The sequence below is a fragment of the Gorilla gorilla genome, chromosome 2 (assembly GCF_029281585.2).
Source record: "Gorilla gorilla gorilla isolate KB3781 chromosome 2, NHGRI_mGorGor1-v2.1_pri, whole genome shotgun sequence".
Classification (NCBI taxonomy): domain Eukaryota; kingdom Metazoa; phylum Chordata; class Mammalia; order Primates; family Hominidae; genus Gorilla; species Gorilla gorilla.
In genome coordinates this window covers 209,270,958-209,297,564 of record NC_086017.1, presented here as the reverse complement: position 1 = coordinate 209,297,564, position 26,607 = coordinate 209,270,958, and the positions used below count along the sequence as shown (strand labels likewise).

The window sequence follows — 26,607 nt, the reverse complement described above, 5'->3', positions numbered from 1 at the left end:
ACCTGTGCCCAGGGTTAGGCTTGTTTTAGGGACAGAGCCCACGGTTAGGGTTGTTTTAGGGTCAGGGCCAGGTCCCAGGGTTAGGGTTGTTTTAGGGTCAGGGCCAGGGCCCAGGGTTAGGGTTGTTGTAGGGTCAGGGCCAGGGCCGAGCGTTAGGCTTGTTTAGGGTCAGGGACAGGGCCCATGGTTAGGGTTGTTTTAGGGTCAGGGCCAGGGCCCAGGGTTATGCTTGTTTTAGGGTCAGGGCAAGGGCCCAGGGTTAGGGGTGTTTTAGGGTCAGGACCTGCTCCCAGTGTTAGGCTTGTTTTAGTGCCAGGGCCCAGGGTTACGGTTGTTTTATGGTCAGGGCCAGGGACCAGGATTTGGCTTGTTTTAGTGCCAGGGTCCAGGGTTCGGGATGTTTTAGGGTCAGGGCCAGGGCCCAGGTTCAGGGTTGTTTTAGGTCAGTGCCAGGGCCCAGCATTAGGATTGTTTTAGGGTCAGGGCCAGGGCCCAGGTTTAGGGGTGTTTTAGGGTGAGGGCCAGGGCCCAGCGTTAGGGTTGTTTTAGGGTCAGGGCCATGGCCCACGATTAGGCTTCTTTTAGGGTCAGGGACAGGTCCCAGGGTTAGGCTTGTTTTAGGGTCAGGGTGAGGGCCTAAGGTTAGGGTTGTTTTAGGGTCAGGGCGAGGGCCTAAGGTTAGGGTTGTTTTAGGGTCAGGGCCAGGGCCCAGGGTTAGGCTTGTTTTAGGGTCAGGGTGAGGGCCCAGGGATAGGGTTGTTTTAGGGTCAGGGCCAGGGCCCAGGGTTAGGGTTGTTTTAGGGTCAGGGCCAGGGCCCAGGGTCAGGTTTGTTTTAGGGTCAGGGCCAGGGCCCACGGTTTGGGTTGTTTTAGGGTCAGGGCCAAGGCCCAGGGTTAGGCTTGTTTTAGGGTCAGGGCCAGGGCCCAGGGTTAGGGTTGTTTTAGGGTCAGGGCCAGGGCCCAGGGTTAGGCTTGTTTTAGGGTCAGGGCCAGGGCCCAGCGTCAGGGTTGTTTTAGGGTCAGGGCCAGGGCTCAGGGTTAGGGTTGTTTTAGGTCAGGGCCCAGGGTTAGGGTTGTTTTAGGTTGAGTGCCCATGGTTGGGTTTATTTTAGGGTCAGGGCCAGGGCGCAGGGTTAGGGTTGTTTTAGGGTCAGGGCCAGGGCCCAGGGTTAGGCTTGTTTTAGGGTCAGGGCCAGGGTCCAGGGTTAGGGTTGTTTTAGGGTCCGGTCCAGGGCCCAGGGTTAGGCTTGTTTTAGGGTCAGGGCCAGGGCCCAGGGTTAGGGTTGTTTTAGGTTCAGGGCCAGGTCCCAGGTTTAGGGTTGTTTTAGGGTCAGGACCTGGGCCCAGGCTTAGGCTTGTTTTAGTGCCAGGGCCCAGGTTTAGGGTTGTTGTAGGGTCAGGGCCAGGGCCCACGGTTAGGCTTGTTTTAGGGTCAGGACCAGGGCCCAGGGTTAGGCTTGTTTTAGGGTCAGGGCTAGGGCCTAGGGTTAGGGTTGTTTTAGGGTCAGGACCTGGGCCCAGGGTTAGGCTTGTTTTAGGATCAGGGCCCAGGGTTAGGGTTGTTTTATGGTCCGTGCCCTGGGTTAGGTTTGTTTTAGGGTCAGGGCCCATGGTTAGGGTTGTTTTAGGGTCAGGGCACAGGGTTAGTTTTGTTTTAGGGTCAGGGACCTGGGTTAGGTTTGTTTTATGGTGAGGGCCCTGGGTTGGGTTTGTTTTAGGGTAAAGGCCAGGGCCCAGGGTTAGGATTGTTTTAGGGTCAGGGCCAGGGCCCAGGTTTAGGCTTGTTTTAGGATCAGGACCAGGGCCCAGGGTTAGGGTTGTTTTAGGGTCAGGGCCCAGGGTTAGTTTTGTTTTAGGGTCAGGGACCTGGGTTAGGGTTGTTTTAGGGTGAGGGCCCTGGGTTGGGTTTGTTGTAGGGTAAAGGCCAGGGCCCAGGGTTAGGATTGTTTTAGGGTCAGGGCCAGGGCCCAGGGTTAGGCTTGTTTTAGGGTCAGGGCCAGGGCCCACGGTTAGGGTTGTTTTAGGGTCAGGGCCAGGGCCCAGGGTTAGGCTTGTTTTAGGCTCAGGGCCAGGGCCCAGGGTTAGGGTTGTTTTAGGTTCAGGGCCAGGGCCCAGGATTAGGCTTGTTTTAGGGTCAAGGACAGGGCCCAGTGTTAGGGTTGTTTTAGGGTCAGGACCTGGGCCCAGGGTTAGGCTTGTTTTAGGGCCAGGGCCCAGGGTTAGGTTTGTTTTAGGGTCAGGGCCAGGTCCCAGGGTTAGGGTTGTTTTAGGGTCAGGGCCAGGGCCCAGGGTTAGGGTTGTTGTAGGGTCAGGGCCAGGGCCGAGCGTTAGGCTTGTTTTAGGGTCAGGGACAGGGCCCATGGTTAGGGTTGTTTTAGGGTCAGGGCCTGGGCCCAGGGTTATGCTTGTTTTAGGGTCAGGCCAGGGCCCAGGGTTAGGGTTGTTTTAGGGTCAGGACCTGCTCCCAGTGTTAGGCTTGTTTTAGTGCCAGGGCCCAGGGTTACGGTTGTTTTATGGTCAGGGCCAGGGACCAGGATTAGGCTTGTTTTAGTGCCAGGGCCCAGGGTTCGGGTTGTTTTAGGGTCAGGGCCAGGGCCCAGGTTCAGGGTTGTTTTAGGTCAGTGCCAGGGCCCAGCATTAGGATTGTTTTAGCGTCAGGGCCAGGGCCCAGGTTTAGGGTTGTTTTAGGGTCAGGGCCAGGGCCCAGCGTTAGGGTTGTTTTAGGGTCAGGGCCAGGGCCCAGGGTTAGGCTTGTTTTAGGGTCAGGGCCAGGGCCCAGCATCAGGGTTGTTTTAGGTTCAGGGCCAGGGCCCAGGGTTAGGGTTGTTTTAGGGTCAGGGCCAGGGCCCAGGGTTAGGGTTGTTTTAGGGTCAGGACATGGGCCCAGGTTTAGGCTTGTTTTAGTGCCAGGGCCCAGGGTTAGGGTTGTTTTAGGTCAGGGCCCAGGGTTAGGGTTGTTTTAGGTTGAGTGCCCATGGTTGGGTTTATTTTAGGGTCAGGGCCAGGGTCCAGGGTTAGGGTTGTTTTAGGGTCAGGGCCAGGGCCCAGGGTTAGGCTTGTTTTAGGGTCAGGGCCAGGGCCCAGGGTTAGGGTTGTTTTAGGTTCAGGGCCAGGTCCCAGGTTTAGGGTTGTTTTAGGGTCAGGACCTGGGCCCAGGCTTAGGCTTGTTTTAGTGCCAGGGCCCAGGGTTAGGGTTGTTTTAGGGTCAGGGCCAGGGCCCAGGTTTAGGGTTGTTTTAGGTCAGGGCCAGGGCCTAGGGTTAGGGTTGTTTTAGGTCAGGGCCAGGTCCCAGGTTTAGGGTTGTTTTAGGGTCAGGGCCAGGGCCTAGGGTTAGGGTTGTTTTAGGGTCAGGGCCAGGGCCCAGGTTTAGGGTTGTTTTAGGGTCAGGGCCAGGGCCCACGGTTAGGCTTGTTTTAGGGTCAGGACCAGGGCCCAGGGTTAGGCTTGTTTTAGGGTCAGGGCTAGGGCCCAGGGTTAGGGTTGTTTTAGGGTCAGGACCTGGGCCCAGGGTTAGGCTTGTTTTAGTGCCAGGGCCCAGGGTTAGGCTTGTTTTTGGGTCAGGGCCAGGGCCCAGGGTTAGGCTTGTTTTAGGGTCAGGGCCAGCGCCAAGGGATTGGGTTGTTTTAGGGTCAGGGCCAGGGCCCAGAGTTAGGGTTGTTTTGGGGTCAGGGCCAGGGCCCAGGGTTAGGCTTGCTTTAGGGTCAGCGACAGGGCCCAGGCTTAGGGTTGTTTAAGGTCAGGGCCGGGACCCCGGTGTGGGGTTTTAGGCTCAGGGCCAGGGCCCAGTGTTAGGATTTTATTGTCAGGGCCCAGGGTTAGGGTTTTAGGGTCAGGGCCCAGGGTTAGGGTTTTAGTGTCAGGGCCCATGTTTAGGGTGATTTCCAGGAAGTGACCTCACAATGACTCAAGCTACCACTTACTGTTGATTGTGACGAAATGCTAGCTGAGGCACATGCCTTGGGAGCTAAGTGGTTGCTGCCCTTGACTACTATGAAGACTGGTGTGGGAAGGGTCGCTTTGGATGCACTTGAGCAGGGGTCCCCAACCCCTGAGCCTTGGAGCCGTAAGGAGCCACACAGCAGGTGAGTGGTGTCGAGTGAGGGAGTGAGGGAAGCTTCGTCTGTATTTACAGCCACTCCCCTTTGCTCACATTCCCGCCTGAGCTCCACCTTCTCAGATGAGCAGCAGCATTAGATTCTCATAGGAGAACGCACCCTGTTGTGAACCGTGCATGTGAGGGATCTAGGTTGCGCTGTTCTTATGAGAATCTAATACCTATTGATCTGTCACTTTCTCCCATCACGCTCAGGTGGGACCATCCAGTTTCAGGAAAACAAGCTTAACACGCCCACTGATTCTACATTATGGTGAGTTCTATAATTATTTTATTATATATTCCAGTGTAATAGTGGAAATGATGTGCCAAATAAACGTAAATGTGCTTAAATCTTTTGGCCCAGCTCCTACCTCCCGGCAGCCTTGCCAGGCCCAGAACTCTCTCCAGTCAGCCTCTACAGACCAAGCTCATGACTCACAATGGCCTATTTAGGCCCATACCCTACCTCACGGCAGTCTCCGCAGATGAGCCTACTGCCTCACAACAGCCTCCACAGGCACAGCTCCATCGTTCCAATGGCCTCTTTAGACCCAGCTCCTGCCTCCCAGCCTTGTCTCCAGGCCCTGAACTTTCTCCGTAAGTTGAGGTAGCTGGGACTGTAGGTATACATGATGATACTTGGCTAATTTTTACATTGTTTTGCAGACATGGGGTCTCACTTTGTTGGCCAGGCTGCTGTCAAACTAATGGCCTCAAGTGACCCTTCCACCCCTGCCTCCCATCCTCGAGGTATGTGCCACCACAAGGAGCACTTGTTCAATTTTCTAAGGAAAAAATTTCTGAAGTAAGGCTGTGGGATGATGGCAGGAAGATAAAAGAAAAACAGAAGAATAAGTTAAAATGACTTATTCACACATATTCTTTTGACAGCAAGAAGAACTGTTAGTATATACATTCCTTACAAACAAACAAACGGCAGATAAACAATGTTGTATAGGAACTTCAACACACACTGTACAATATTCCCACTTTGCTGACATAAGTTATGGAAATTTCGTGGTTTACTTGAGTGTCGCTACCAGTATTTTGCTACTCTGATGATTTTTATCAACTTCCTCATCTGTTAACTTCTCTCCAAAGTATGTCATGTCACGACATACTGCCGCTGCACGAACACAGCCAGTGTCTTCGTATTAAACATGTAGAATGCTTTCCTAATTTCTCTTTTTACTCTCTGTCTTTGTGTTCTGCATTTTCCTTACTTTTATTGTCAGAAACTCCAGAAAGTCAATCGTACTAATTTATCACGATTTGCTTTATTAATTTATACTTTGCTTATATGGAATTTTGCCCAACAGACCTCATTACAATTTCTTACGTGTTTTATTTATTTATTTTTTTCTGAGACAGGGTCTCCCTCTGTTGTCCAAGGCTGGAGGGTAGTAGTGCTATCGCAGCTGACTGCAGCCTCAACCTTCCAGGCTGAAGCGATCCTCCCATCTCAACCTCCCACGTGGCTGAGACTACAGGTGCTTGCCACTACGCCCAACTAATATTTGGTTTTTTCATATACGTGGATTCCAGAGGGGTGACAGCGAAACGTGAGTAAGCATGGATTTTGGTATATGCAGAGATGGGGGGCTGTAACTAATTCTGTATACTGAGGGACGGCAACTGTATATGTTTTTACAATTACGCTGTAGGATACATACTGTTGCATAGCCTGGAAAATAATAATTTTTAATGGAGTGGAAGAATAATAATAATATTGCTAAAAGTAGCAGCTGGCCAGGTGTGGTGGCTCACACTGGTAATCGCAACACTTTGGGAGGCTGAGGCAGGAGGATGGCTTGAGGCCAAGAGTTTGCGATAGGCCTTGGAAACAAAGGGGGAGTCACCATCCCTACAGAAAAATACATGAATTAGCCTAGTGTGGTGGCACGTTCCTGTAGTCCCAGCTACTTGGGAGGCTGAGGTGGGAGGATCACTCAAGCCCAGGGAGGCTGAGACTGCAGTGAGTCATGATCAGGCCTCTGCACTCCAGCCTGGGTGACAGAGTGAGACCCTGTCTCAAAACAACAAAAAAGTAGCAGCTAACATCAACTGACCTTTTATACCAGGTGCCTATTGATACCATAGTTTAATTTCTTAGACTGTTTCTTATTTCACTTACCAACTCTGTCTTCAGTTACTCCCAGATTTTTACTGTGTGTGTACAGATGACCTTTTGTTTAGATTGAATTGTCTCCCCAGAAGTAAGATTACTGTGAGTCATGGTGAATGGACATTCTCATTACCCTTGATGTAAATTGACAGGGTTTTGGGTGCCTCCCAGCTATAATCTTAGCACTTTGGGAGGCTAAGAGAGGAGGATTGCTTGAGGCCAAGAGTTGGAGGAGGCAGTATGGCAGTATGGTGAGACCCTGTCTCCATTATTTTAAAAAATTGACACGCTTTACCCGGGAAGGCTTATACACAATGTAAACACCCCTCATAGTATAAGAAAGTGCCCATTTCACTGCACCTTTGCCAGCACAGGGTATTATAATTTAGTAAGTCATTTTTTGTTTGATTATTTTAAATAGATAAAAGACCTCATATTACTTTACTTGTCACATTTCAACATCTTTCCTTAGCTTATTAGCTCTACCTCTTTTCTGTCTGTAAATGGTTGTTGTTGTTTTGTTCTTTGAGACAGGGTCTTGCTCTGTCACCAGGCTAGACTGTAGTGGCATAATCATGCCTCGCTGCAGCCTTGACCTCCCAGGCTCAAACTTCAGCATTCCGAGTAGCTGGGACTACAAGTGTGCACCACCACTCCCAGCTAACTTTTTTCTTCTTTTGGATAGAGACAGGTTCTCACTGTGTTGTCCAGACCGGTCTCTAGCTCCTGGCCTTAAGCAATCCTCCTGCATTAGCTTCTCAAATTGCTGGAATTTCAGGCATGAGCCATCATGCCTGGCCTGGGCTAGTCCTGTATTCTCTAGAGTTCTCTTTACTTTGTGCTAGCCAATCTCTCATTATGCTGTTCACCTGTTATAATGAATAATTCTCCGTATTAAATTTTACCACTTTAAACTTTTGAGTGGTTTATGCTTCCTGATTGGACTCTGACTAATATGTTAGGAAGGGTCCCAGGAGATAAACCCACACAGATGGGATTTGGGCATAGGTTTGGTTTCCCAGGGGGCAGTGCTGAGCTCTTTGCCAGTGGGAAATGGGATGCTGGTGATTTCCAGGAAGTGACCTCACAGTGACTCAAGCTACCACTTACTGTTGATTGTGACGAAATGCCAGCTGAGGCACATGCCTTGGGAGCTAAGTGGTTGCTGCCCTTGACCACTATGAAGACTGGTGTGGGAAGGGTCGCTTTGGATGCACTTGAGCAGGGGTCCCCAACCCCTGAGCCATGGAGCCGTAGGGAGCCACACAGCAGGAGGTGAGTGGTGTCGAGTGAGGGAGTGAGGGAAGCTTCGTCTGTATTTACAGCCACTCCCCTTTGCTCACATTCCCGCTTGAGCTCCACCTTCTCAGATGAGCAGCAGCATTAGATTCTCATAGGAGAACGCACCCTGTTGTGAACCGTGCATGTGAGGGATCTAGGTTGCGCTGTGCTTATGAGTATCTAATACCTATTGATCTGTCACTTTCTCCCATCACGCTCAGGTGGGACCATCCAGTTTCAGGAAAACAAGCTTAACACGCCCACTGACTCTACATTATGGTGAGTTGTATAATCATTTTATTATATATTGGATATATAATACGTATATATATTTATATATATGTAATAATGGAAATAAAGTGCCTAATAAATGTAAATGTGCTTAAATCTTTTTAAGCAGATTCTTCAGGCCCAGCATCTGCCTCACTGTGGACCCCCCAAGCCAAGCTCCCAACCTTTCAGCAGCTTCTGCACACCCAGCTCCCGCCTGCCAGTGGCCTCTTCAGGCCCATGGGGCTCATTCCTCACAACAGCCTTTCCAGTCCCAGTTTTTCCCTTCCGGCGGCCTCTCCGGGCTGAGAACCTCCTCAAGTCGGCCTCTCCAGACTCACTTGCACCCTCCAGGCGTCCTCTCCGGGCCAAGCTCCTCTTCCTGGCTGCGTCTCCAGGCCCGACTCCTGCCTCTCAACAACCTCTTTGGACTCAGTGCCTACCCATCTCCTGGCGTCCTTGGTCGGCCCACAGCTTCCTCAAGCCAAGCTCCCCAGGCCCAGGTCAGGCCTCACGGTGCCCCCTCCACGATGAGCTCCTGCCCTCCAATGGCACCTGCAGGACCCAAATGGTCTCCGGTCGGTGGACTCCTCCACGCCAAGCTTGGGCCTCCCGGTGACCTCTGCAGGCCCAAGTTGTCCTGAAGTCGGCATCTCCCAGCCATGCCTCCCAGCAAGTAAGCAAGCTCTTTTGGCTCAACTCCTGCCCAGCTCCCAACCGCCTTTGTAGGTCCCGAACTTTCTCCAGCCAAGTTCTTTGGGCCTCATTCCTGCCGCCCGGTGGCCTGTACGGGCCCAGCAATGGTTGGAGAACGGCCTCTGCAGGTCCCGCTCTTGCCTCCCAGGGGCCTCTCCAGGCCCAGCTCTTGCCCCCACGGCGGCCACCTGGGGCCAAGTCCCTGCCTGCCTCCCAGCAGCCCGCATGCGGCCCAGCTCCTCCCTCACGGTGGCCTGTTGATGCCCATGCCTCTGGTACCCTGCCCAGAGGCATGAGCCCCTGCCACACACTGGCTCCTCCCACGCTGAGAGAGGTCAGCGTGAGCCCTTGCCTCACACCGGCCCCTCCCATGCTGAGAGAGGTCAGCGTGAGCCCCTTGCCTCACACTGGCTCCTCCCACGCTGAGAGAGGTCAGCGTGAGCCCTTGCCTCACACCGGCCCCTCCCATGCTGAGAGAGGTCGGCGTGAGCCCTTGACTCACACCGGCCCCTCCCACGGTGAGAGAGGTCAGCGTCAGCCCCTTGCCTCACCCCGGCCCCTCCCACGCTGAGAGAGGTCGGCGTGAGCCCTTGCCTCACCCCGGCCCCTCCCACGCTGAGAGAGGTCGGCGTGAGCCCCTTGCCTCACCCCGGTCCCTCCCACGGTGAGAGAGGTCAGCGTGAGCCCCTTGCCTCACCCCGGCCCCTCCCACACTGAGAGAGGTCGGCAAGAGCCCTTGCCTCACACCGGCCCCTCCCACGGTGAGAGAGGTCAGCGTCAGCCCCTTGCCTCACACCGGCCCCTCCCACGGTGAGAGAGGTCAGCGTGAGCCCTTGCCTCACCCCGGCCCCTCCCACGGTGAGAGAGGTCAGCGTCAGCCCCTTGCCTCACACCGGCCCCTCCCACGCTGAGAGAGGTCGGCGTGAGCCCCTTGCCTCACACCGGCCCCTCCCACGCTGAGAGAGGTTGGCGTGAGCCCTTGCCTCACACCGGCCCCTCCCACGGTGAGAGAGGTCAGCGTCAGCCCCTTGCCTCACACCGGCCCCTCCCACGCTGAGAGAGGTCAGCGTGAGCCCTTGACTCACACCGGCCCCTCCCACGCTGAGAGAGGTCAGCGTGAGCCCTTGCCTCACACCGGCCCCTCCCACGCTGAGAGAGGTCAGCGTGAGCCCCTTGCCTCACCCCGGCCCCTCCCACGCTGAGAGAGGTCGGCGTGAGCCCTTGCCTCACACCGGCCCCTCCCACGCTGAGAGAGGTCGGCGTGAGCCCCTTGCCTCACACCGGCCCCTCCCACACTGAGAGAGGTCGGCGTGAGCCCTTGCCTCACACCGGCCCCTCCCACGCTGAGAGAGGTCGGCGTGAGCCCTTGCCTCACACCGGCCCCTCCCACGCTGAGAGAGGTCGGCGTGAGCCCTTGCCTCACACCGGCCCCTCCCATGGTGAGAGAGGTCAGCATCAGCCCCTTGCCTCACACCGGCCCCTCCCACGCTGAGAGAGGTCGGAGTGAGCCCCTTGCCTCACACCGGCCCCTCCCACGCTGAGAGAGGTCGGCGTGAGCCCTTGCCTCACACCGGCCCCTCCCATGGTGAGAGAGGTCAGCATCAGCCCCTTGCCTCACACCGGCCCCTCCCACGCTGAGAGAGGTCGGCGTGAGCCCTTGCCTCACACCGGCCCCTCCCACGCTGAGAGAGGTCAGCGTGAGCCCCTGCCTCAACAGGCCACCGTGAGGGAGGAGCAGGGTCGCACGCGGGCTGCTGTGAGGCAGGCAGCGACTTGGGCCTGGGAGGTCGTGGTGGGGTGAGAGCTGGGCTTGGAGACTCCCCTGGGAGGCAACCGCGGGGCCTACAGACTCTGTTCTCCAGCCGGAGCTGGGACTGTTCAGGTACTGGGAGGTGGGATGTGGGTCTGAAGAGCTTGGTTGCAGAAACTTCGGGGTCTACAAACGCAGGTGGGAGCTGAGCCAAAAAAGCTTGTTTGCTGGGAGGCGGGAGATGCAGCCAGGAGAAACAGCTGTGCCTGCAGAGGCCGCCATGCGGGAGGCGGAGGCCGGGCCTCCTCAAATCGGCCTCTCCAGACCCACTTGCAGCCTCCCGGCATCCTCTCCGGGCCCAGCTCTTCCTCCTGGCTGCGTCTCCAGGCCTGACTCTGGCCTCCCAACAACGTCTTTGGACTCAGCTCCTGCCCAGCTCCCAGCAGGCCCAAGTTGTCGTCAAGTCGGCCTGGAATTGGGCCTGGAAGAGCAGCAAGTCGGCCTCCCCGGGCCCAGCTCCGTCCTCTAGGCGGCCTCTCCAGGTGCAAAACTTCCTCGAGTCAGCCTCTCCAGGCCCAGCTCCTCCTGCCTCCCAGTGGCCTCTTTCAGCCCAGACCAGCTCATGGCTCTTGGCGGCCTTCCCAGGCCCCGCTTTTGACTTTTGGTGGCCTCTTCAGGCCCAGAACTTGACCTCCAGTGGGCCTTTGCAGGCCCGGCCTCCTGCCTCTCGAAGGCCTGCACGGGCCCGGACTCACAGCGGACTCACAGCAGACTCTCCATGCCCAGCTAGCTCTCGCCTCATTGCGGCCTCCCGAGTCCAAAGCTCCTGCCTCTCGGCCGCTTCGGCAGGCCCAGCTCCCGCCTGCCAGTGGCCTCTTTAGGCCCAGCTCGTTCCTCACAACGGCCTTCCCAGGCCCCGTTTTTCCCTTCTGGCAGCCTCTTGGCCTCTAATTTGTTTATCTTTTGTGTATAAATCCCAAAATATTGAATTTTGGAATATTTCCACCATTATGTAAATATTTTGGTAGGTGATTTATTTGGGGTGAGTTTCTGCACCAAGCCCGAATTTTTTATTTTATTTTCCTTATTATTTGGTGTTAAACAGGTTTAATGACGGTCATGGCAACTGTTTGGCACAATGAAAAATATCGCCCATGATCAACGTGTTCTGTTCTGGGGAAGGGGGCAAAGGCAGGGTGAATCACTTTCTTAAAAAGTATAGCTCAAGTTGGGAGTGCAGAGGGAATGGGGAGAAAACCCTCCCGCTGCCTGTGTCGAAGTGCAGGAGCCCTCACCCCCATACTCACCTGAGTCCAGCCCCTCTGGGGAAAGAAGGGGTGCATGAACTCCCCCTAGTCCACAGGCACCTCCCTGTGGCCCAAGGCCCTCTTCACACTCCATCTTGTAGCCCCAACAGGAGCTATTTTCCGAAAAGTGAAAAGCTCTGAAGGTCCCACAATTCATGGTATGTACACCTCCCTCACCAGGGGCTGCAAAGTGGCCTGGAGCTCCATACTGAGTAGAAGTCTTTGGGCCAGAGTCAGCATCTGGCTGACGGTCCGGATATCCTGGTTGGAGTGACCCTGGTGCGCCCTGCCAGGGCCTGGTGCCGCTTGCTGAAGATCATGACCGCCACTCATGGGCCACCGATGTGGTCCTTGTCCCATTTGTTGGGGCTGCGTCCATCCTTCTCAGAAGATGAGTCCTGTTCCTTGCGCAGGGCACTGAGGGACTGGGCCTGACATCATCTGAGTGGTAGAGGCAACTGGGTGTCAGGAGACATGATGGAGAGGAAAGCATCATCATGGTCATTCTCTGTCTCACTGTCCAGCAGGGACTCCCCTGAGGGGCCCAGGGCTCCTCCTCCATGGTGGGAGGTGAGCTTTTAACAGGTTCCACCACCCCCAAAGTGTGTGGGGTTGCGGGCCCTGGGCTTTCAGGGCAGGTGGCTCCAGGGGGCCGCCCAGGGTCAACACTCCCTGTGCCACCTGGTGGATGCTCATGAGCAACAGCTGCCAACTTGGCAGGTTGTTTTCTCTGGTTGGAGGCCACTGAGTAACTGGCAGGTTGCTGGGCCTCGTGTGGCTGCAGGGAGGGGTCAGGAAGGGGATGGAGTACCAGGGGAACACGGCCACAGAGTGACCTTCCACATTCCTCCACACGAACATGCTGACGCCACGGGAGGCCTCACTGAATGCAGGCCTGGGGGCCGAGTACTTGGTCCGGGCAGGGAGTTCCTGGCAGGAGCTCACACCTCACCCCCTCCTCAGCCCAGGTGGCTTGGGCCCAGAGAAGTGGGGGTTGGAGAGGAGCAGAAGACCAGGCCTCAAGTTTTGTTTTTTTTTGTTTGTATTTTTGTTTTTGAAATGTAGTTTGACTCTTGTCACCCAGGCTGGAGTGCAGTGGCACGATCTCAGTGGCCTTCATACCTGGCTAATTTTTTGTATTTTTACTGGGGGTGGGGTTTTGCCATGTTGGCCAGGCTGGTCTTGACCTCCCGACCTCAGGTGATCCACCCACCTCAGCCTCCCAAAATGGGATTACGGGCATGAGCCACTGCTCCCAACTTCATTCATTTTTACTTGAAAAACTCCGTTAAGCATTTTTTTAAAGTAGACCTAGTGGTCCTGAATGCCCTCAGCTTTGTTTGTCGAGGAAGCACGTTATTTCTTTTTTCTTTCTGAAGGACAGCTTTGTCAGACATAGTATTAGTTGCTGGCACTTTTTTTCTTTCAGCACTTTGAATGTATTATTCGATTCTGTCCTGACCTGCAAAGTTTCTTTAACTTTTGACTATTTGATTATATTGTGACTTGGTGAGTATCTATTTGGTTTGAACCTCTTCAGGAATCTTTAAGCTTCATGGATTTAGATGTCTAAATCTTTCCCATGATTTAGGCAGTCTTCAGCCATTCTTTAAATAAGCTTTCTTCTCCTTTCTCTACTTTCCTTTTCAAACTCCCATAACCTGACAATGGGTTGCCTAATGGTGTCTTGTTGGCTTTCTTTTCTCTGTCTTTTTTTCTTTTTTTTTTTTTTTTGAGACAGAGTCATGCTCTGTCACCCAGGCTGGAGTGCAATGTGTGGTCTAGGCTCACTAGGGTTAGGGTTAGGGTTTTAGGGTAAGGGCGAAGGGTTAGGGATTTAGGGTAAGGGCGAAGGGTTAGGGTTTTAGGGTCAGGGCCCAGGGTTAGGGTTTTAGGGTCAGGGCCCAGGGTTAGGGTTTTAGGGACAGGGCCCAGCGTTAGGGTTTTAGGGTCAGGGCCCAGGGCCCAGGGTTAGGGTTTTAGGGTCAGTGCCTGGGGCCCAGGGTTAGGGCTTTAGGGCCAGGGCCCGGGGCCAGGGTTAGGGATTTATGGCCAGGGCCCGGGGCCCACGGTTAGGGCTTTAGGGCCAGGGCCCGGGGCCCAAGGTTAGGGCTTTAGGGTCAGGGCCCGGGGCCCAGGGTTAGGGCTTTAGGGTCAGGGCCCGGGGCCCAGGGTTAGGGCTTCAGGGACAGGGCCCGGGGCCCAGGGTTAGGGCTTCAGGGCCAGGGCCCGGGGCCCAGGGTTAGGGCTTCAGGGTCAGGGCCCGAGGCCCAGGGTTAGGGCTTCAGGGTCAGGGCCCGGGGCCCAGTGTTAGGGCTTCAGGGTCAGGGCCCGGGGCCCAGGGTTAGGGCTTCAGGGTCAGGGCCGGGGCCCAGGGTTTGGGCTTCAGGGTCAGGGCCCGGGGCCCAGGGTTAGGGCTTCAGGGTCAGGGCCCGGGGCCCAGGGTTAGGGCTTCAGGGTCAGGGCCCGGGGCCCAGGGTTAGGGCTTCAGGATCCGGGCCCGGGGCCCAGGGTTAGGGCTTCAGGGTCAGGGACCAGGGCCCAGGGTTAGGGCTTCAGGGTCAGGGACCGGGGCCCAGGGTTAGGGCTTCAGGGTCCAGGCCCGGGGCCCAGGGTTAGGGCTTCAGGGTCAGGGACCGGGGCCCAGGGTTAGGTTTGTTTTAGGGTCAGGGCCGGGGCCCAGGGTTAGGTTTGTTTTAGGGTCAGGGCCGGGGCCCAGGGTTAGGGTTGTTTTAGGGCCAGTGCCAGGGCCCAGGGTTAGGGTTGCTTTAGGGTCAGGGCTGGGGCCCAGGGTTAGGCTTGTTTTAGGGTCACGGCCAGGTCCCAGGCTCAGGGTTGTTTTAGGGTCAGGGCCCAGGGTTAGGGTTGTTTTAGGGTGAGTGCCCATGGTTGGGTTTATTTTAGGGTCAGGGCCAGGGCCCAGGGTTTGGTTTGTTTTAGGGTCAGGGCCAGGGCCCAGGTTTAGGGTTGTTTTAGGGTCAGGGCCAGGGCCCAGGGTTATGCTTGTTTTAGTGCCAGGGCCCAGGATTAGGGTTTTTTTAGGTTCGGGGCCCAGGGTTAGGCTTGTTTTAGGATCAGGGCCCAGGGTTAGGGTTGTTTTAGGGTCAGTGCCAGGGCCCAGGGTTAGGGTTGCTTTAGGGTCAGGGCTGGGGCCCAGGGTTAGGGTTGTTTTAGGGTCAGGGCCGGGGCCCAGGGTTAGGTTTGTTTTCGGGTCCGGGCCCGGGCACAGGGTTAGGGTTGTTTTCGGTTCAGGGCCAGGGCCCAGGGTTAGGGTTGTTTTAGGGTCAGGGCCAGGGCCCAGGGTTAGGGTTGTTTTAGGGTCAGGACCTGGGCCCAGGGTTAGGCTTGTTTTAGTGCCAGGGCCCAGGGTTAGGGTTGTTTTAGGGTCAGGGCCAGGGCCCAGGGTTAGGGTTGTTTTAGGGTCAGGACCTGGGCCCAGGGTTAGGCTTGTTTTAGTGCCAGGGCCCAGGGTTAGGGTTGTTTTAGGGTCAGGGCCAGGGCCCAGGGTTAGGGTTGTTTTAGGTCAGGGCCAGGTCCCAGGGTTAGGGTTGTTTTAGGTCAGGGCCAGGTCCCAGGGTTAGGCTTGTTTTAGGGTCAGGGCCAGGGCCCAGCGTTAGGGTTGTTTTAGGCTCAGGGCCCAGGGTAAGGGTTGTTTTAGGGTGAGTGCCCATGGTTGGTTTTATTTTAGGGTCAGGGCCAGGGACCCGGGTTAGGTTTGTTTTAGGGTCAGGGCCAGGGCCCAGGGTTAGGGTTGTTTTAGGGTCAGGGCCAGGGCCCAGGATTAGGGTTGTTTTAGGGTCAGGGCCAGGGCCCAGGGTTAGGGTTGTTTTAGGTTCAGGGCCAGGGCCCAGGGTTAGGGTTGTTTTAGGGTCAGGACCTGGGCCCTGGGTTAGGCTTGTTTTAGGGTCAGAGCCAGGGCCCAGGGTTAGGGTTGCTTTAGGGTCAGGGTTACGGCCAGGGCCCAGGGTTAGGTTTGTTTTAGGGTTAGGGCAAGGGCCCAGGGTTAGGCTTGTTTTAGGGTCAGGGCCAGGGCACAGGTTTAGGGTTGTTTTAGGTCAGGGCCAGGGCCCAAGGTTAGGGTTGTTTTAGGTCAGGGCCAGGTCCCAGGGTTAGGGTTGTTTTAGGGTCAGGGCCAGGGCCCAGGGTTAGGGTTGTTTTAGGGTCAGGGCCAGGGCCCAGGTTTAGGCTTGTTTTAGGGTCAGGGCCAGGGCCCAGGGTTAGGCTTGTTTTAGGGTCAGGGCCAGGGCCGAGCGTTAGGCTTGTTTTAGGTTCAGGGACAGGGTCCAGGGTTAGGGTTGTTTTAGGGTCAGGGCCAGGGCCCAGGGTTAGGCTTGTTTTAGGGTCAGGGCCAGGGCCCAGGGTTAGGGTTGTTTTAGGGTCAGGACCTGGGCCCAGTGTTACGCTTGTTTTAGTGCCAGGGCCCAGGGTTAGTGTTGTTTTAGGGTCAGGGCCAGGGCCCAGGGTCAGGGTTGTTTTAGGTCAGGGCCAGGGCCCAGCATTAGGGTTGTATTAGGGTCAGGGACAGGGCCCAGGTTTAGGGGTGTTTTAGGGTCAGGGCCAGGGCCCAGGGTAAGGGTTGTTTCAGTGTCAGAGCCAGGGCCCAGGGTTAGGGTTGTTTTAGGGACAGGGCCAGGGTCCAGGGTAAGGGTTGTTTTAGGGTTAGGGCCAGGGCACAGGGTTATGGTTATTTTAGGGTCAGTGCCCAGGGTTAGGTTTGTTTTACGGTCAGTGCCCAGGGTTAGGTTTGTTTTAGGTCATGGCCGGGGCCCAGGTATAGGGTTGTTTTAGGGTCAGGCCCAGGGCCCAGGGTTAGGGTTGTTTTAGGGTCAAGGTCAGGGCCCAGGGTTAGGCTTGTTTTAGGGTCAGGTCCTGGGCCCACGGTTAGGCTTGTTTTAGGGTCAGGGCCAGGGCCCAGGGTTAGGGTTGTTTTAGGGTCAGGGCCAGGGCCCAGGGTTACGGTTGTTTTAGGGTCAGGACCTGGGCCCAGGTTTAGGCTTGTTTTAGTGCCAGGGCCCAGGGTTAGTGTTGTTTTAGGGTCAGGGCCAGGGCCCAGGTTTAGGCTTGTTTTAGGTTCAGGGCGAGGGCCCAGGGTTAGGGTTGTTTTAGGGTCAGGGCCAGGGCCCAGGGTTAGGCTTGTTATAGGGTCAGGGCGAGGGCCCAGGGATAGGGTTGTTTTAGGGTCAGGGCCAGGGCCCAGGGTTAGGGTTGTTTTAGGGTCAGGGCCAGGGCCCAGGGTTAGGCTTGTTTTAGGGTCAGGGCCAGGGCCCAGGGTTAGGGTTGTTTTAGGGTCAGGGCCAGGGCCCAGGGTTAGGCTTGTTTTAGGGTCAGGGCCAGGGCCCAGGGTTAGGGTTGTTTTAGGGTCAGGGCCAGGGCCCAGGGTTAGGCTTGTTTTAGGGTCAGGGCCAGGGCCCAGCGTCAGGGTTGTTTTAGGGTCAGGGTCAGGGCCCAGGGTTAGGGTTGTTTTAGGTCAGGGCCCAGGTTTAGGGTTGTTTTAGGTTGAGTGCCCATGGTTGGGTTTATTTTAGGGTCACGGCCAGGGCACAGGGTTAGGGTTGTTTTAGGGTCAGGGCCAGGGCCCAGGGTTAGGATTGTTTTAGGGTCAGGGCCAGGGCACAGGGTTAGGGTTGTTTTAGGGTCCGGTCCAGGGCCCAGGGTTAGCCTTGTTTTAGGGTCAGGGCCAGGGCCCAGGGTTAGGGTTGTTTTAGGTTCAGGGCCAGGGCCCAGGTTTAGGGTTGTTTTAGGGTCAGGACCTGGGCCCAGGCTTAGGCTTGTTTTAGTGCCAGGGCCCAGGGTTAGGGTTGTTTTAGGGTCAGGGCCAGGGCCCAGGTTTAGGGTTGTTTTATGTCAGGGCCAGGGCCTAGGGTTAGGGTTGTTTTAGGTCAGGGCCAGGTCCCAGGTTTAGGGTTGTTTTAGGGTCAGGGCCAGGGCCTAGGGTTAGGGTTGTTTTAGGGTCAGGGCCAGGGCCCAGGTTTAGGGTTGTTGTAGGGTCAGGGCCAGGGCCCACGGTTAGGCTTGTTTTAGGGTCAGGGCCAGGGCCCAGGGTTAGGCTTGTTTTAGGGTCAGGGCTAGGGCCCAGGGTTAGTGTTGTTTTAGGGTCAGGACCTCGGCCCAGGGTTAGGCTTGTTTTAGTGCCAGGGCCCAGGGTTAGGCTTGTTTTAGGGTCAGGGCCAGGGTCCAGGGTTAGGGTTGTTTTAGGGTCAGGGCCACGGCCTAGGGTTAGGGTTGTTTTAGGGTCAGGGCCAGGGCCTAGGTTTAGGGTTGTTTTAGGTTCAGGGCCAGGGCCCAGGGTTAGGGTTGTTTTAGGATCAGGGCCCAGGGTTAGGGTTATTTTAGCGTCAGGGCCCAGGGTTAGGTTTGTTTTAGGGTCAGGGCCCAGGGTTAGGGTTGTTTTAGGGTGAGGGCACAGGGTTGGGTTTGTTTTAGGGTGAGGGCCAGGGCCCAGGTTTAGGGTTGTTTGAGGGTCGGGGCCAGAGCCCAGGTTTAGGGTTGTTTTAGGGAAAGGGCCAGGGCCCAGGGTTAGGGTTGTTTTAGGGTCAGGGCCCAGGGTTAGGGCTTCAGGGTCAGGGCCCGAGGCCCAGAGTTAGGGCTTCAGGGTCAGGGCCCGGGGCCCAGTGTTAGGGCTTCAGGGTCAGGGACCGGGGCCCAGGGTTAGGGCTTCAGGGTCAGGGCCGGTGCCCAGGGTTTGGGCTTCAGGGTCAGGGCCCGGGGCCCAGGGTTTGGGCTTCAGGGTCAGGGCCCGGGGCCCAGGGTTAGGGCTTCAGGGTCAGGGCCCGGGGCCCAGGTTTAGGGCTTCAGGGTCATGGCCCGGGGCCCAGGGTTAGGGCTTCAGGATCCGGGCCCGGGGCCCAGGGTTAGGGCTTCAGGGTCAGGGCCCGGGGCCCAGGGTTAGGGCTTCAGGGTCAGGGACCGGGGCCCAGAGTTAGGGCTTCAGGGTCCGGGCCCGGGGCCCAGGGTTAGGGCTTCAGGGTCAGGGACCGGGGCCCAGGGTTAGGGTTTTAGGGTCAGGGCCCGGGGCCCAGGGTTAGGGTTTTAGGGTCAGGGCCCGGGGCCCAGGGTTAGGGTGATTTCCAGGAAGTGACCTCACAACGACTCAAGCTACCACTTATTGTTGATTGTGATGAAATGCCAGCTGAGGCACACACCTTGGGAGCTAAGTGGTTGCTGCACTTGACTACTGTGAAGACTGGTGTGGGAAGGGTCGCTTTGGATGCACTTGAGCAGGGGTCCCCAACCCCTGAGCCATGGAGCCGTAAGGAGCCACACAGCAGGTGAGTGGTGTCGAGTGAGGGAGTGAGGGAAGCTTCGTCTGTATTTACAGCCACTCCCCTTTGCTCACATTCCCGCCTGAGCTCCACCTTCTCAGATGAGCAGCAGCATTAGATTCTCATAGGAGAACGCACCCTGTTGTGAACCGTGCATGTGAGGGATCTAGGTTGCGCTGTTCTTATGAGAATCTAATACCTATTGATCTGTCACTTTCTCCCATCACGCTCAGGTGGGACCATCCAGTTTCAGGAAAACAAGCTTAACACGCCCACTGGTTCTACATTATGGTGAGTTCTATAATTATTTTATTATATATTCCAGTGTAATAATGGAAATGAAGTGCCTAATCAACGTAAATGCGCTTAAATCTTTTGGCCCAGCTCCTACCTCCCGGCAGCCTCGCCAGGCCCAGAACTCTCTCCAGTCAGCCTCTACAGACCAAGCTCATGACTCACAATGGCCTATTTAGGCCCATACCCTACCTCACGGCAGTCTCCGCAGATGAGCCTACTGCCTCACAACAGCCTCCACAGGCACAGCTCCATCGTTCCAATGGCCTCTTTAGACCCAGCTCCTGCCTCCCAGCCTTGTCTCCAGGCCCTGAACTTTCTCCGTAAGTTGAGGTAGCTGGGACTGTAGGTATACATGATGATACTTGGCTAATTTTTACATTGTTTTGCAGACATGGGGTCTCACTTTGTTGGCCAGGCTGCTGTCAAACTAATGGCCTCAAGTGACCCTTCCACCCCTGCCTCCCATCCTCGAGGTATGTGCCACCACAAGGAGCACTTGTTCAATTTTCTAAAGAAAAAATTTCTAAAGTAAGGCTGTGGGATGATGGCAGGAAGATAAAAGAAAAACAGAAGAATAAGTTAAAATGACTTATTCACACATATTCTTTTGACAGCAAGAAGAACTGTTAGTATATACATTGCTTACAAACAAACAAATGGCAGATAAACAATGTTGTATAGGAACTTCAACACACACTGTACAATATTCCCACTTTCCTGACATAAGTTATGGAAATTTCGTGGTTTACTTGAGTGTCGCTACCAGTATTTTGGTCCTCTGACGATTTTTATCAACTTCCTCATCTGTTAACTTCTCTCCAAAGTATGTCATGTCACGACATACTGCCGCTGCACGAACACGGCCAGTGTCTTCCTATTAAACATGTAGAATGCTTTCCTAATTTCTCTTTTTACTCTCTGTCTTTGTGTTCTGCATTTTCCTTACTTTTATTGTCAGAAACTCCAGAAAGTCAATCGTACTAATTTATCACGATTTGCTTTATTAATTTATACTATGCTTATATGGAATTTTGCCCAACAGACCTCATTACAATTTGGGCCAGGGCCCAGAGTTAGGTTTGTTTCAGGGTCAGGGCCAGGGCCCAGGGTTAGGCATGTTTTATGGTCAGGGCCGGGGCCCAGGTTTAGGGTTGTTTTAGGGTCAGGGCCGGGGCTCAGGGATAGCGTTGTTTTAGGGTCACGGCCGGGGCCCAGGGTTAGGGTTGTTTTAGGGTCAGGGCCGGGGCCCAGTGTTAGGGTTGTTTTAGGGTCAGGGCCGGGGCCCAGGGTTAGGTTTGTTTTAGGGTCAGGGCCGGGGCCCAGGGTTAGGGTTGTTTTAGGGTCAGTGTCAGGGCCCAGGGTTAGGGTTGCTTTGGGGTCTGGGCCAGGGCCCAGGGTTAGGGTCGTTTTAGGGTCAGGGCCAGGGCCCAGGGTTAGGGTTGTTTTAGGTCAGGGCCAGGGCCCAGGGTTAGGGTTGTTTTTGGGTCCGGGCCAGGGCCCAGGGTTAGGGTCGTTTTAGGGTCAGGGCCAGGGCCCAGGGTTAGGGTCGTTTTAGGGTCAGGGCCAGGGCCGAGGGTTAGGGTAGTTTTAGGGTCAGGGCCAGGGCCCAGGGTTAGGGTTGTTTTAGGGTCAGGGCCAGGGCCCAGGGTTAGGCTTGTTTTAGGGTCAGGGCCAGGGCCCAGGGTTAGGCTTGTTTTAGGGTCAGGGCCAGGGCCCAAGGTTTGGCTTGTTTTAGGGTCAGGGACAGGGCCCAGGGTTAGGGTTGCTTTAGAGTCAGGGCCAGGGCCCAGGGTTAGGGTTGTTTTAGGGTCAGGGCCGGGGCCCAGGGTTAGGGTTGTTTTAGGGTCAGGGCCGGGGCCCAGGGTTAGGGTTGTTTTAGGGTCAGGGCCGGGGCCCAGGGTTAGGGTTGCTTTAGGTTTAGGGCCGGGGCCCAGTGTTAGGGTTGTTTTAGGGCCAGGGCCGGGGCCCAGGGTTAGGGTTGTTTTCGGGTCAGGGCCCGGGCCCAGGATTTGGGCTGTTTTCGGTTCAGGGCCAGGGCCCAGGTTTAGGGTTGTTTTGGGTTCTGGGCCAGGGACCAGGGTTAGGGTTGTTTTAGGGTCGGGGCCGAGGGTTAGGTTTGTTTTAGGGTCGAGGCCCAGGGTTAGGCTTGTTTTAGGTTCAGGGCCCAGGGTTAGGGTTGTTTTAGGGTCAGTGCCCTGGGTTAGGGTTGTTTCAGGGTCAGGGCCCAGGGTTAGGGTTGTTTTAGGGTCAGGGCCCAGGGTTAGTTTTGTTTCAGGGTCAGGGACCAGGGTTAGGGTTGTTTTAGGGTGAGGGCCCTGGGTTGGGTTTGTTTTAGGGTAAAGGCCAGGGCCCAGGGTTAGGATTGTTTTAGGGTCAGGGCCAGGGCCCAGGTTTAGGCTTGTTTTAGGATCAGGACCAGGGCCCAGGGTTAGGGTTGTTTTACGTTCAGGGCCAGGGCCCAGGGTTAGGGTTGTTTTAGGGTCAGTGCCAGGGCCCAGGGTTAGGCTTGTTTAAGGGTCAGGGCCAAGGCCCAGTGTTAGGGTTGTTTTAGGGTCACGGCCAGGGCCCAGCGTTAGAGCTGTTTTTGGGTCAGGGCCAGGGCCTAGGGTTAGGGTTGTTTTAGGGTCAGGGCCAGGGCCCAGGGTTAGGCTTGTTTTAGGGTCAGGGCCAGGGCCCAGGGTTAGGGTTGTTTTAGGGTCAGGGTCAGGGCCCAGGGTTAGGGTTGTTATAGAGTCAGGACCTGGGCCCACGGTTATGCTTGTTTTAGTGCCAGGGCCCAGGGTTAAGGTTGTTTTAGGGTCAGGGCCAGGGCCCAGGGTTAGGGCCTCAGGGTCAGGGCCCGAGGCCCTGAGTTAGGGCTTCAGGGTCAGGGCCCGGGGCCCAGTGTTAGGGCTTCAGGGTCAGGGACCGGGGCCCAGGGTTAGGGCTTCAGGGTCAGGGCCAGGGCCCAGGGTTTGGGCTTCAGGGTCAGGGCCCGGGGCCCAGGGATTGGGCTTCAGGGTCAGGGCCCAGGGCCCAGGGTTAGGGCTTCAGGGTCAGGGCCCGGGGCCCAGGTTTCGGGCTTCAGGGTCAGGGCCCGGGGCCCAGGGTTAGGGCTTCAGGGTCCGGGCCCGGGGCCCAGGATTAGGGCTTCAGGGTCAGGGCCCGGGGCCCAGGGTTAGGGCTTCAGGGTCAGGGACCGGGGCCCAGAGTTAGGGCTTCAGGGTCCGGGCCCGGGGCCCAGGGTTAGGGCTTCAGGGTCAGGGACCGGGGCCCAGGGTTAGGGTTTTAGGGTCAGGGCCCGGGGCCCAGGGTTAGGGTTTTAGGGTCAGGGCCCGGGGCCCAGGGTTAGGGTGATTTCCAGGAAGTGACCTCACAACGACTCAAGCTACCACTTATTGTTGATTGTGATGAAATGCCAGCTGAGGCACACACCTTGGGAGCTAAGTGGTTGCTGCCCTTGAGTACTATGAAGACTGGTGTGGGAAGGGTCGCTTTGGATGCACTTGAGCAGGGGTCCCCAACCCCTGAGCCATGGAGCCGTAAGGAGCCACACAGCAGGTGAGTGGTGTCGAGTGAGGGAGTGAGGGAAGCTTCGTCTGTATTTACAGCCACTCCCCTTTGCTCACATTCCCGCCTGAGCTCCACCTTCTCAGATGAGCAGCAGCATTAGTTTCTCATAGGAGAACGCACCCTGTTGTGAACCGTGCATGTGAGGGATCTAGGTTGCGCTGTTCTTATGAGAATCTAATACCTATTGATCTGTCACTTTCTCCCATCACGCTCAGGTGGGACCATCCAGTTTCAGGAAAACAAGCTTAACACGCCCACTGATTCTACATTATGGTGAGTTCTATAATTATTTTATTATATATTCCAGTGTAATAATGGAAATGAAGTGCCTAATCAACGTAAATGCGCTTAAATCTTTTGGCCCAGCTCCTACCTCCCGGCAGCCTCGCCAGGCCCAGAACTCTCTCCAGTCAGCCTCTACAGACCAAGCTCATGACTCACAATGGCCTATTTAGGCCCATACCCTACCTCACGGCAGTCTCCGCAGATGAGCCTACTGCCTCACAACAGCCTCCACAGGCACAGCTCCATCGTTCCAATGGCCTCTTTAGACCCAGCTCCTGCCGCCCAGCCTTCTCTCTAGGCCCTGAACTTTCTCCGTAATTTGAGGTAGCTGGGACTGTAGGTATACATGATGATACTTGGCTAATTTTTACATTGTTTTGCAGACATGGGGTCTCACTTTGTTGGCCAGGCTGCTGTCAAACTAATGGCCTCAAGTGACCCTTCCACCCCTGCCTCCCATCCTCGAGGTATGTGCCACCAGAAGGAGCACTTGTTCAATTTTCTAAAGAAAAAATTTCTAAAGTAAGGCTGTGGGATGATGGCAGGAAGATAAAAGAAAAACAGAAGAATAAGTTAAAATGACTTATTCACACATATTCTTTTGACAGCAAGAAGAACTGTTAGTATATACATTGCTTACAAACAAACAAACGGCAGATAAACAATGTTGTATAGGAACTTCAACACACACTGTACAATATTCCCACTTTGCTGACATAAGTTATGGAAATTTCGTGGTTTCCTTGAGTGTCGCTACCAGTATTTTGGTCCTCTGACGATTTTTATCAACTTCCTCATCTGTTAACTTCTCTCCAAAGTATGTCATGTCACGACATACTGCCGCTGCACGAACACAGCCAGTGTCTTCCTATTAAACATGTAGAATGCTTTCCTAATTTCTCTTTTTACTCTCTGTCTTTGTGTTCTGCACTTTCCTTACTTTTATTGTCAGAAACTCCAGAAAGTCAATCGTACTAATTTATCACGATTTGCTTTATTAATTTATACTATGCTTATATGGAATTTTGCCCAACAGACCTCATTACAATTTGGGCCAGGGCCCAGGGTTAGGTTTGTTTCAGGGTCAGGGCCAGGGCCCAGGGTTAGGCATGTTTTAGGGTCAGGGCCGGGGCCCAGGTTTAGGGTTGTTTTAGGGTCAGGGCCGGGGCTCAGGGTTAGCGTTGTTTTAGGGTCAGGGCCGGGGCCCAGGGTTAGGGTTGTTTTAGGGTCAGGGCCAGGGCCCAGGGTTAGGCTTGTTTTAGGGTCAGGGCCAGGGCCCAGGGTTAGGGTTGTTTTAGGGTCAGGGCCAGGGCCCAGGGTTAGGCTTGTTTTAGGTTTAGGGCCAGGGCCCAGGGTTAGGGTTGTTTTAGGGTCAAGGCCAGGGCCCTGGTTTAGGGTTGTTTTAGGGTCAAGGCCAGGGCCCAGGGTTAGGGTGGTTTTAGGGTCAGGACTTGTGCCCAGGTTTAGGCTTGTTTTAGTGCTAGGGCCCAGGGTTAGGGTTGTTTTAGAGTCAGGGCCAGGGCCCAGGGTTAGGGTTGCTTTAGGTCAGGGGCAGGGCCCAGGGTTAGGGTTGCTTTAGGTCAGGGCCAGGGCCCAGGGTTAGGGTTGTTTTAGGTTAGGGCCAGGTCCCAAGATTAGGGTTGTTTTAGGGTCAGGGCCAGGGCCCAGGGTTAGGGTTGTTTTAGTGTCAGAGCCAGGGCCCAGTGTTAGGCTTGTTTTAGGGTCAGGGCCAGGGCCCAGTGTTAGGCTTGTTTTAGGGTCAGGGCCAGGTCCAAAGTTTAGGCTTGTTTTAGGGTCAGGGACAGGGCCCAGGGTTAGGGTTGTTTTAGGGTCAGGGCCAGGGCCCAGGGTTAGGCTTGTTTTAGGGTCAGCGCCAGGGCCCAGGGTTAGGCCTGTTTTAGGGTCAGGGCCAGGGCCCAAGGTTCGGCTTGTTTTAGGGTAAGGGCCACGGCCCAGGGTTAGGGTTGTTTTAGGCTCAGGGCCGGGGCACAGTGTTAGGGTTGTTTTAGGTTCAGGGCCAGGGCCCAGGGTTAGGGTTGTTTTAGGGTGAGGACCTGGGCCGAGGTTTAGGCTTGTTGTAGTACCAGGACCCAGGGTTAGGGTTGTTTTAGGGTCAGGGCCAGGGCCCACGGTTAGGCTTCTTTTAGGGTCAGGGCTAGGGCCCAGGGTTAGGCTTGTTTTAGTGCCAGGGCCCAGGGTTAGGGTTTTTTTCAGGTCGGGGCCCAGGGTTAGGCTTGTTTTAGGATCAGGGCCCAGGGTTAGTATTGTTTTAGGGTCAGGGCCGAGGGTTAGGGTTGTTTTAGTGTCAGGGCCCAGGGTCAGGGTTGTTTTCGGGTCAGGGCCCAGGGTTAGGGTTGTTTTAAGGTCAGGGCCAAGGCCCAGGTTTAGGCTTGTTTTAGGGTCTCGGCCAGGTCCCAGGCTTAGGGTTGTTTTAGGGTCAGGGCCCAGGGTTAGGGTTGTTTTAGGGTCAGGGCCAGGGCCCAGGGTTAGGGTTGTTTTAGGGTCAGGGCCAGGGCCCAGGTTTAGGCTTGTTTTAGTGCCAGGGCCCAGGGTTAGGGTTTTTTTAGGTTCGGGGCCCTGGGTTAGGCTTGTTTTAGGATCAGGGCCCAGGGTTAGGGTTGTTTTAGGGTCATGGCCAGGGCCCAGGGTTAGGGTTGTTTTAGGGTCAGGGCCAGGGCCCAGGGTGAGGGTTGTTTTAGGGTCAGGGACAGGGCCCAGGTTTAGGGTTGTTTTAGGTTCAGAGCCAGGGCCCAGGGTTAGGGTTGTTTTAGGGTCGGGTCCTGGGCCCAGGGTTAGGGTTGTTTTTGTGCCAGGGCCCAGGATTAGGGTTGTTTTAGGGTCAGGGCCAGGGCCCAGGGTTACGGTTGTTTTAGGTCATGGCCAGGGCTCAGGGATAGGGTTGTTTTAGTGTCAGGGCCAGGTCCCAGGGTTTGGCTTGTTTTAGGGTCAGGACCTGGGCCCAGGTTTAGGCTTCTTTTAGTGCCAGGGCCCAGGGTTAGGGTTGTTTTAGGGTCAGGGCCAGGGCCCAGGGTCAGGGTTGTTTTAGGTCAGGGCCAGGGCCCAGCATTAGGGTTGTTTTAGGGTCAGGGCCAGGGCCCAGGTTTAGGGGTGTTTTAGGGTCAGGGCCAGGGCCCAGGGTTAGGCTTGTTTTAGGGTCAGGGCCAGGGCTGAGGCATAGGGTTGTTTTAGGGTCAGGGCCAGGGCCCAGGGTTAGGGTTGTTTTAGGGTCAGGGCCAGGGCCGAGGGTTATGCTTGTTTTAGGGTCAGGGCCAGGACCCAGGGTTAGGGTTGTTTTAGGGTCAGGGCCAGGGCCCAGGGTTAGGCTTGTTTTAGGGTCAGGGCCAGGGCCCACGGTTAGGGTTGTTTTAGGGTCAGGGCCAGGGCCCAGGGTTAGGCTTGTTTTAGGCTCAGGGCCAGGGCCCAGCGTTAGGGTTGTTTTAGGTTCAGGGCCAGGGCCCAGGATTAGGCTTGTTTTAGGGTCAAGGACAGGGCCCAGTGTTAGGGTTGTTTTAGGGTCAGGACCTGTGCCCAGGGTTAGGCTTGTTTTAGGGACAGAGCCCAGGGTTAGGGTTGTTTTAGGGTCAGGGCCAGGTCCCAGGGTTAGGGTTGTTTTAGGGTCAGGGCCAGGGCCCAGGGTTAGGGTTGTTGTAGGGTCAGGGCCAGGGCCGAGCGTTAGGCTTGTTTTA

At 55.7% G+C, this 26,607-nt stretch overlaps 1 protein-coding gene across 8 annotated transcripts; it reads left to right on the top strand.

The window, feature by feature from the left end:
- Positions 1 to 4,440: 4,440 nt before the first annotated feature.
- Positions 4,441 to 24,039, top strand: LOC134758137 (uncharacterized). Of its 8 annotated transcripts, XR_010133067.1 has the most exons (6): positions 4,442 to 4,693; positions 5,468 to 5,662; positions 19,021 to 19,078; positions 19,172 to 19,404; positions 22,852 to 22,909; positions 23,003 to 24,039. XR_010133067.1 is itself a non-coding variant. In XM_063704542.1 (3 exons), the coding sequence occupies exons 1-3, from the start codon at positions 4,537 to 4,539 to the stop codon at positions 8,414 to 8,416; spliced, it is 732 nt and encodes a 243-aa protein (XP_063560612.1). In that variant the 5' UTR covers positions 4,444 to 4,536; the 3' UTR covers positions 8,417 to 8,602. The 8 variants fall into 8 exon arrangements, 2 of the variants coding, with proteins under 2 accessions (XP_063560612.1, XP_063560613.1); XR_010133066.1 differs by lacking the exons at positions 19,021 to 19,078; positions 19,172 to 19,404; positions 22,852 to 22,909; positions 23,003 to 24,039 and adding exons at positions 7,724 to 7,781; positions 7,900 to 8,609 and having other exon boundaries at positions 4,441 to 4,693; XR_010133063.1 differs by lacking the exons at positions 19,021 to 19,078; positions 19,172 to 19,404; positions 22,852 to 22,909; positions 23,003 to 24,039 and adding exons at positions 7,724 to 7,781; positions 7,903 to 8,603.
- Positions 24,040 to 26,607: the final 2,568 nt, after the last annotated feature.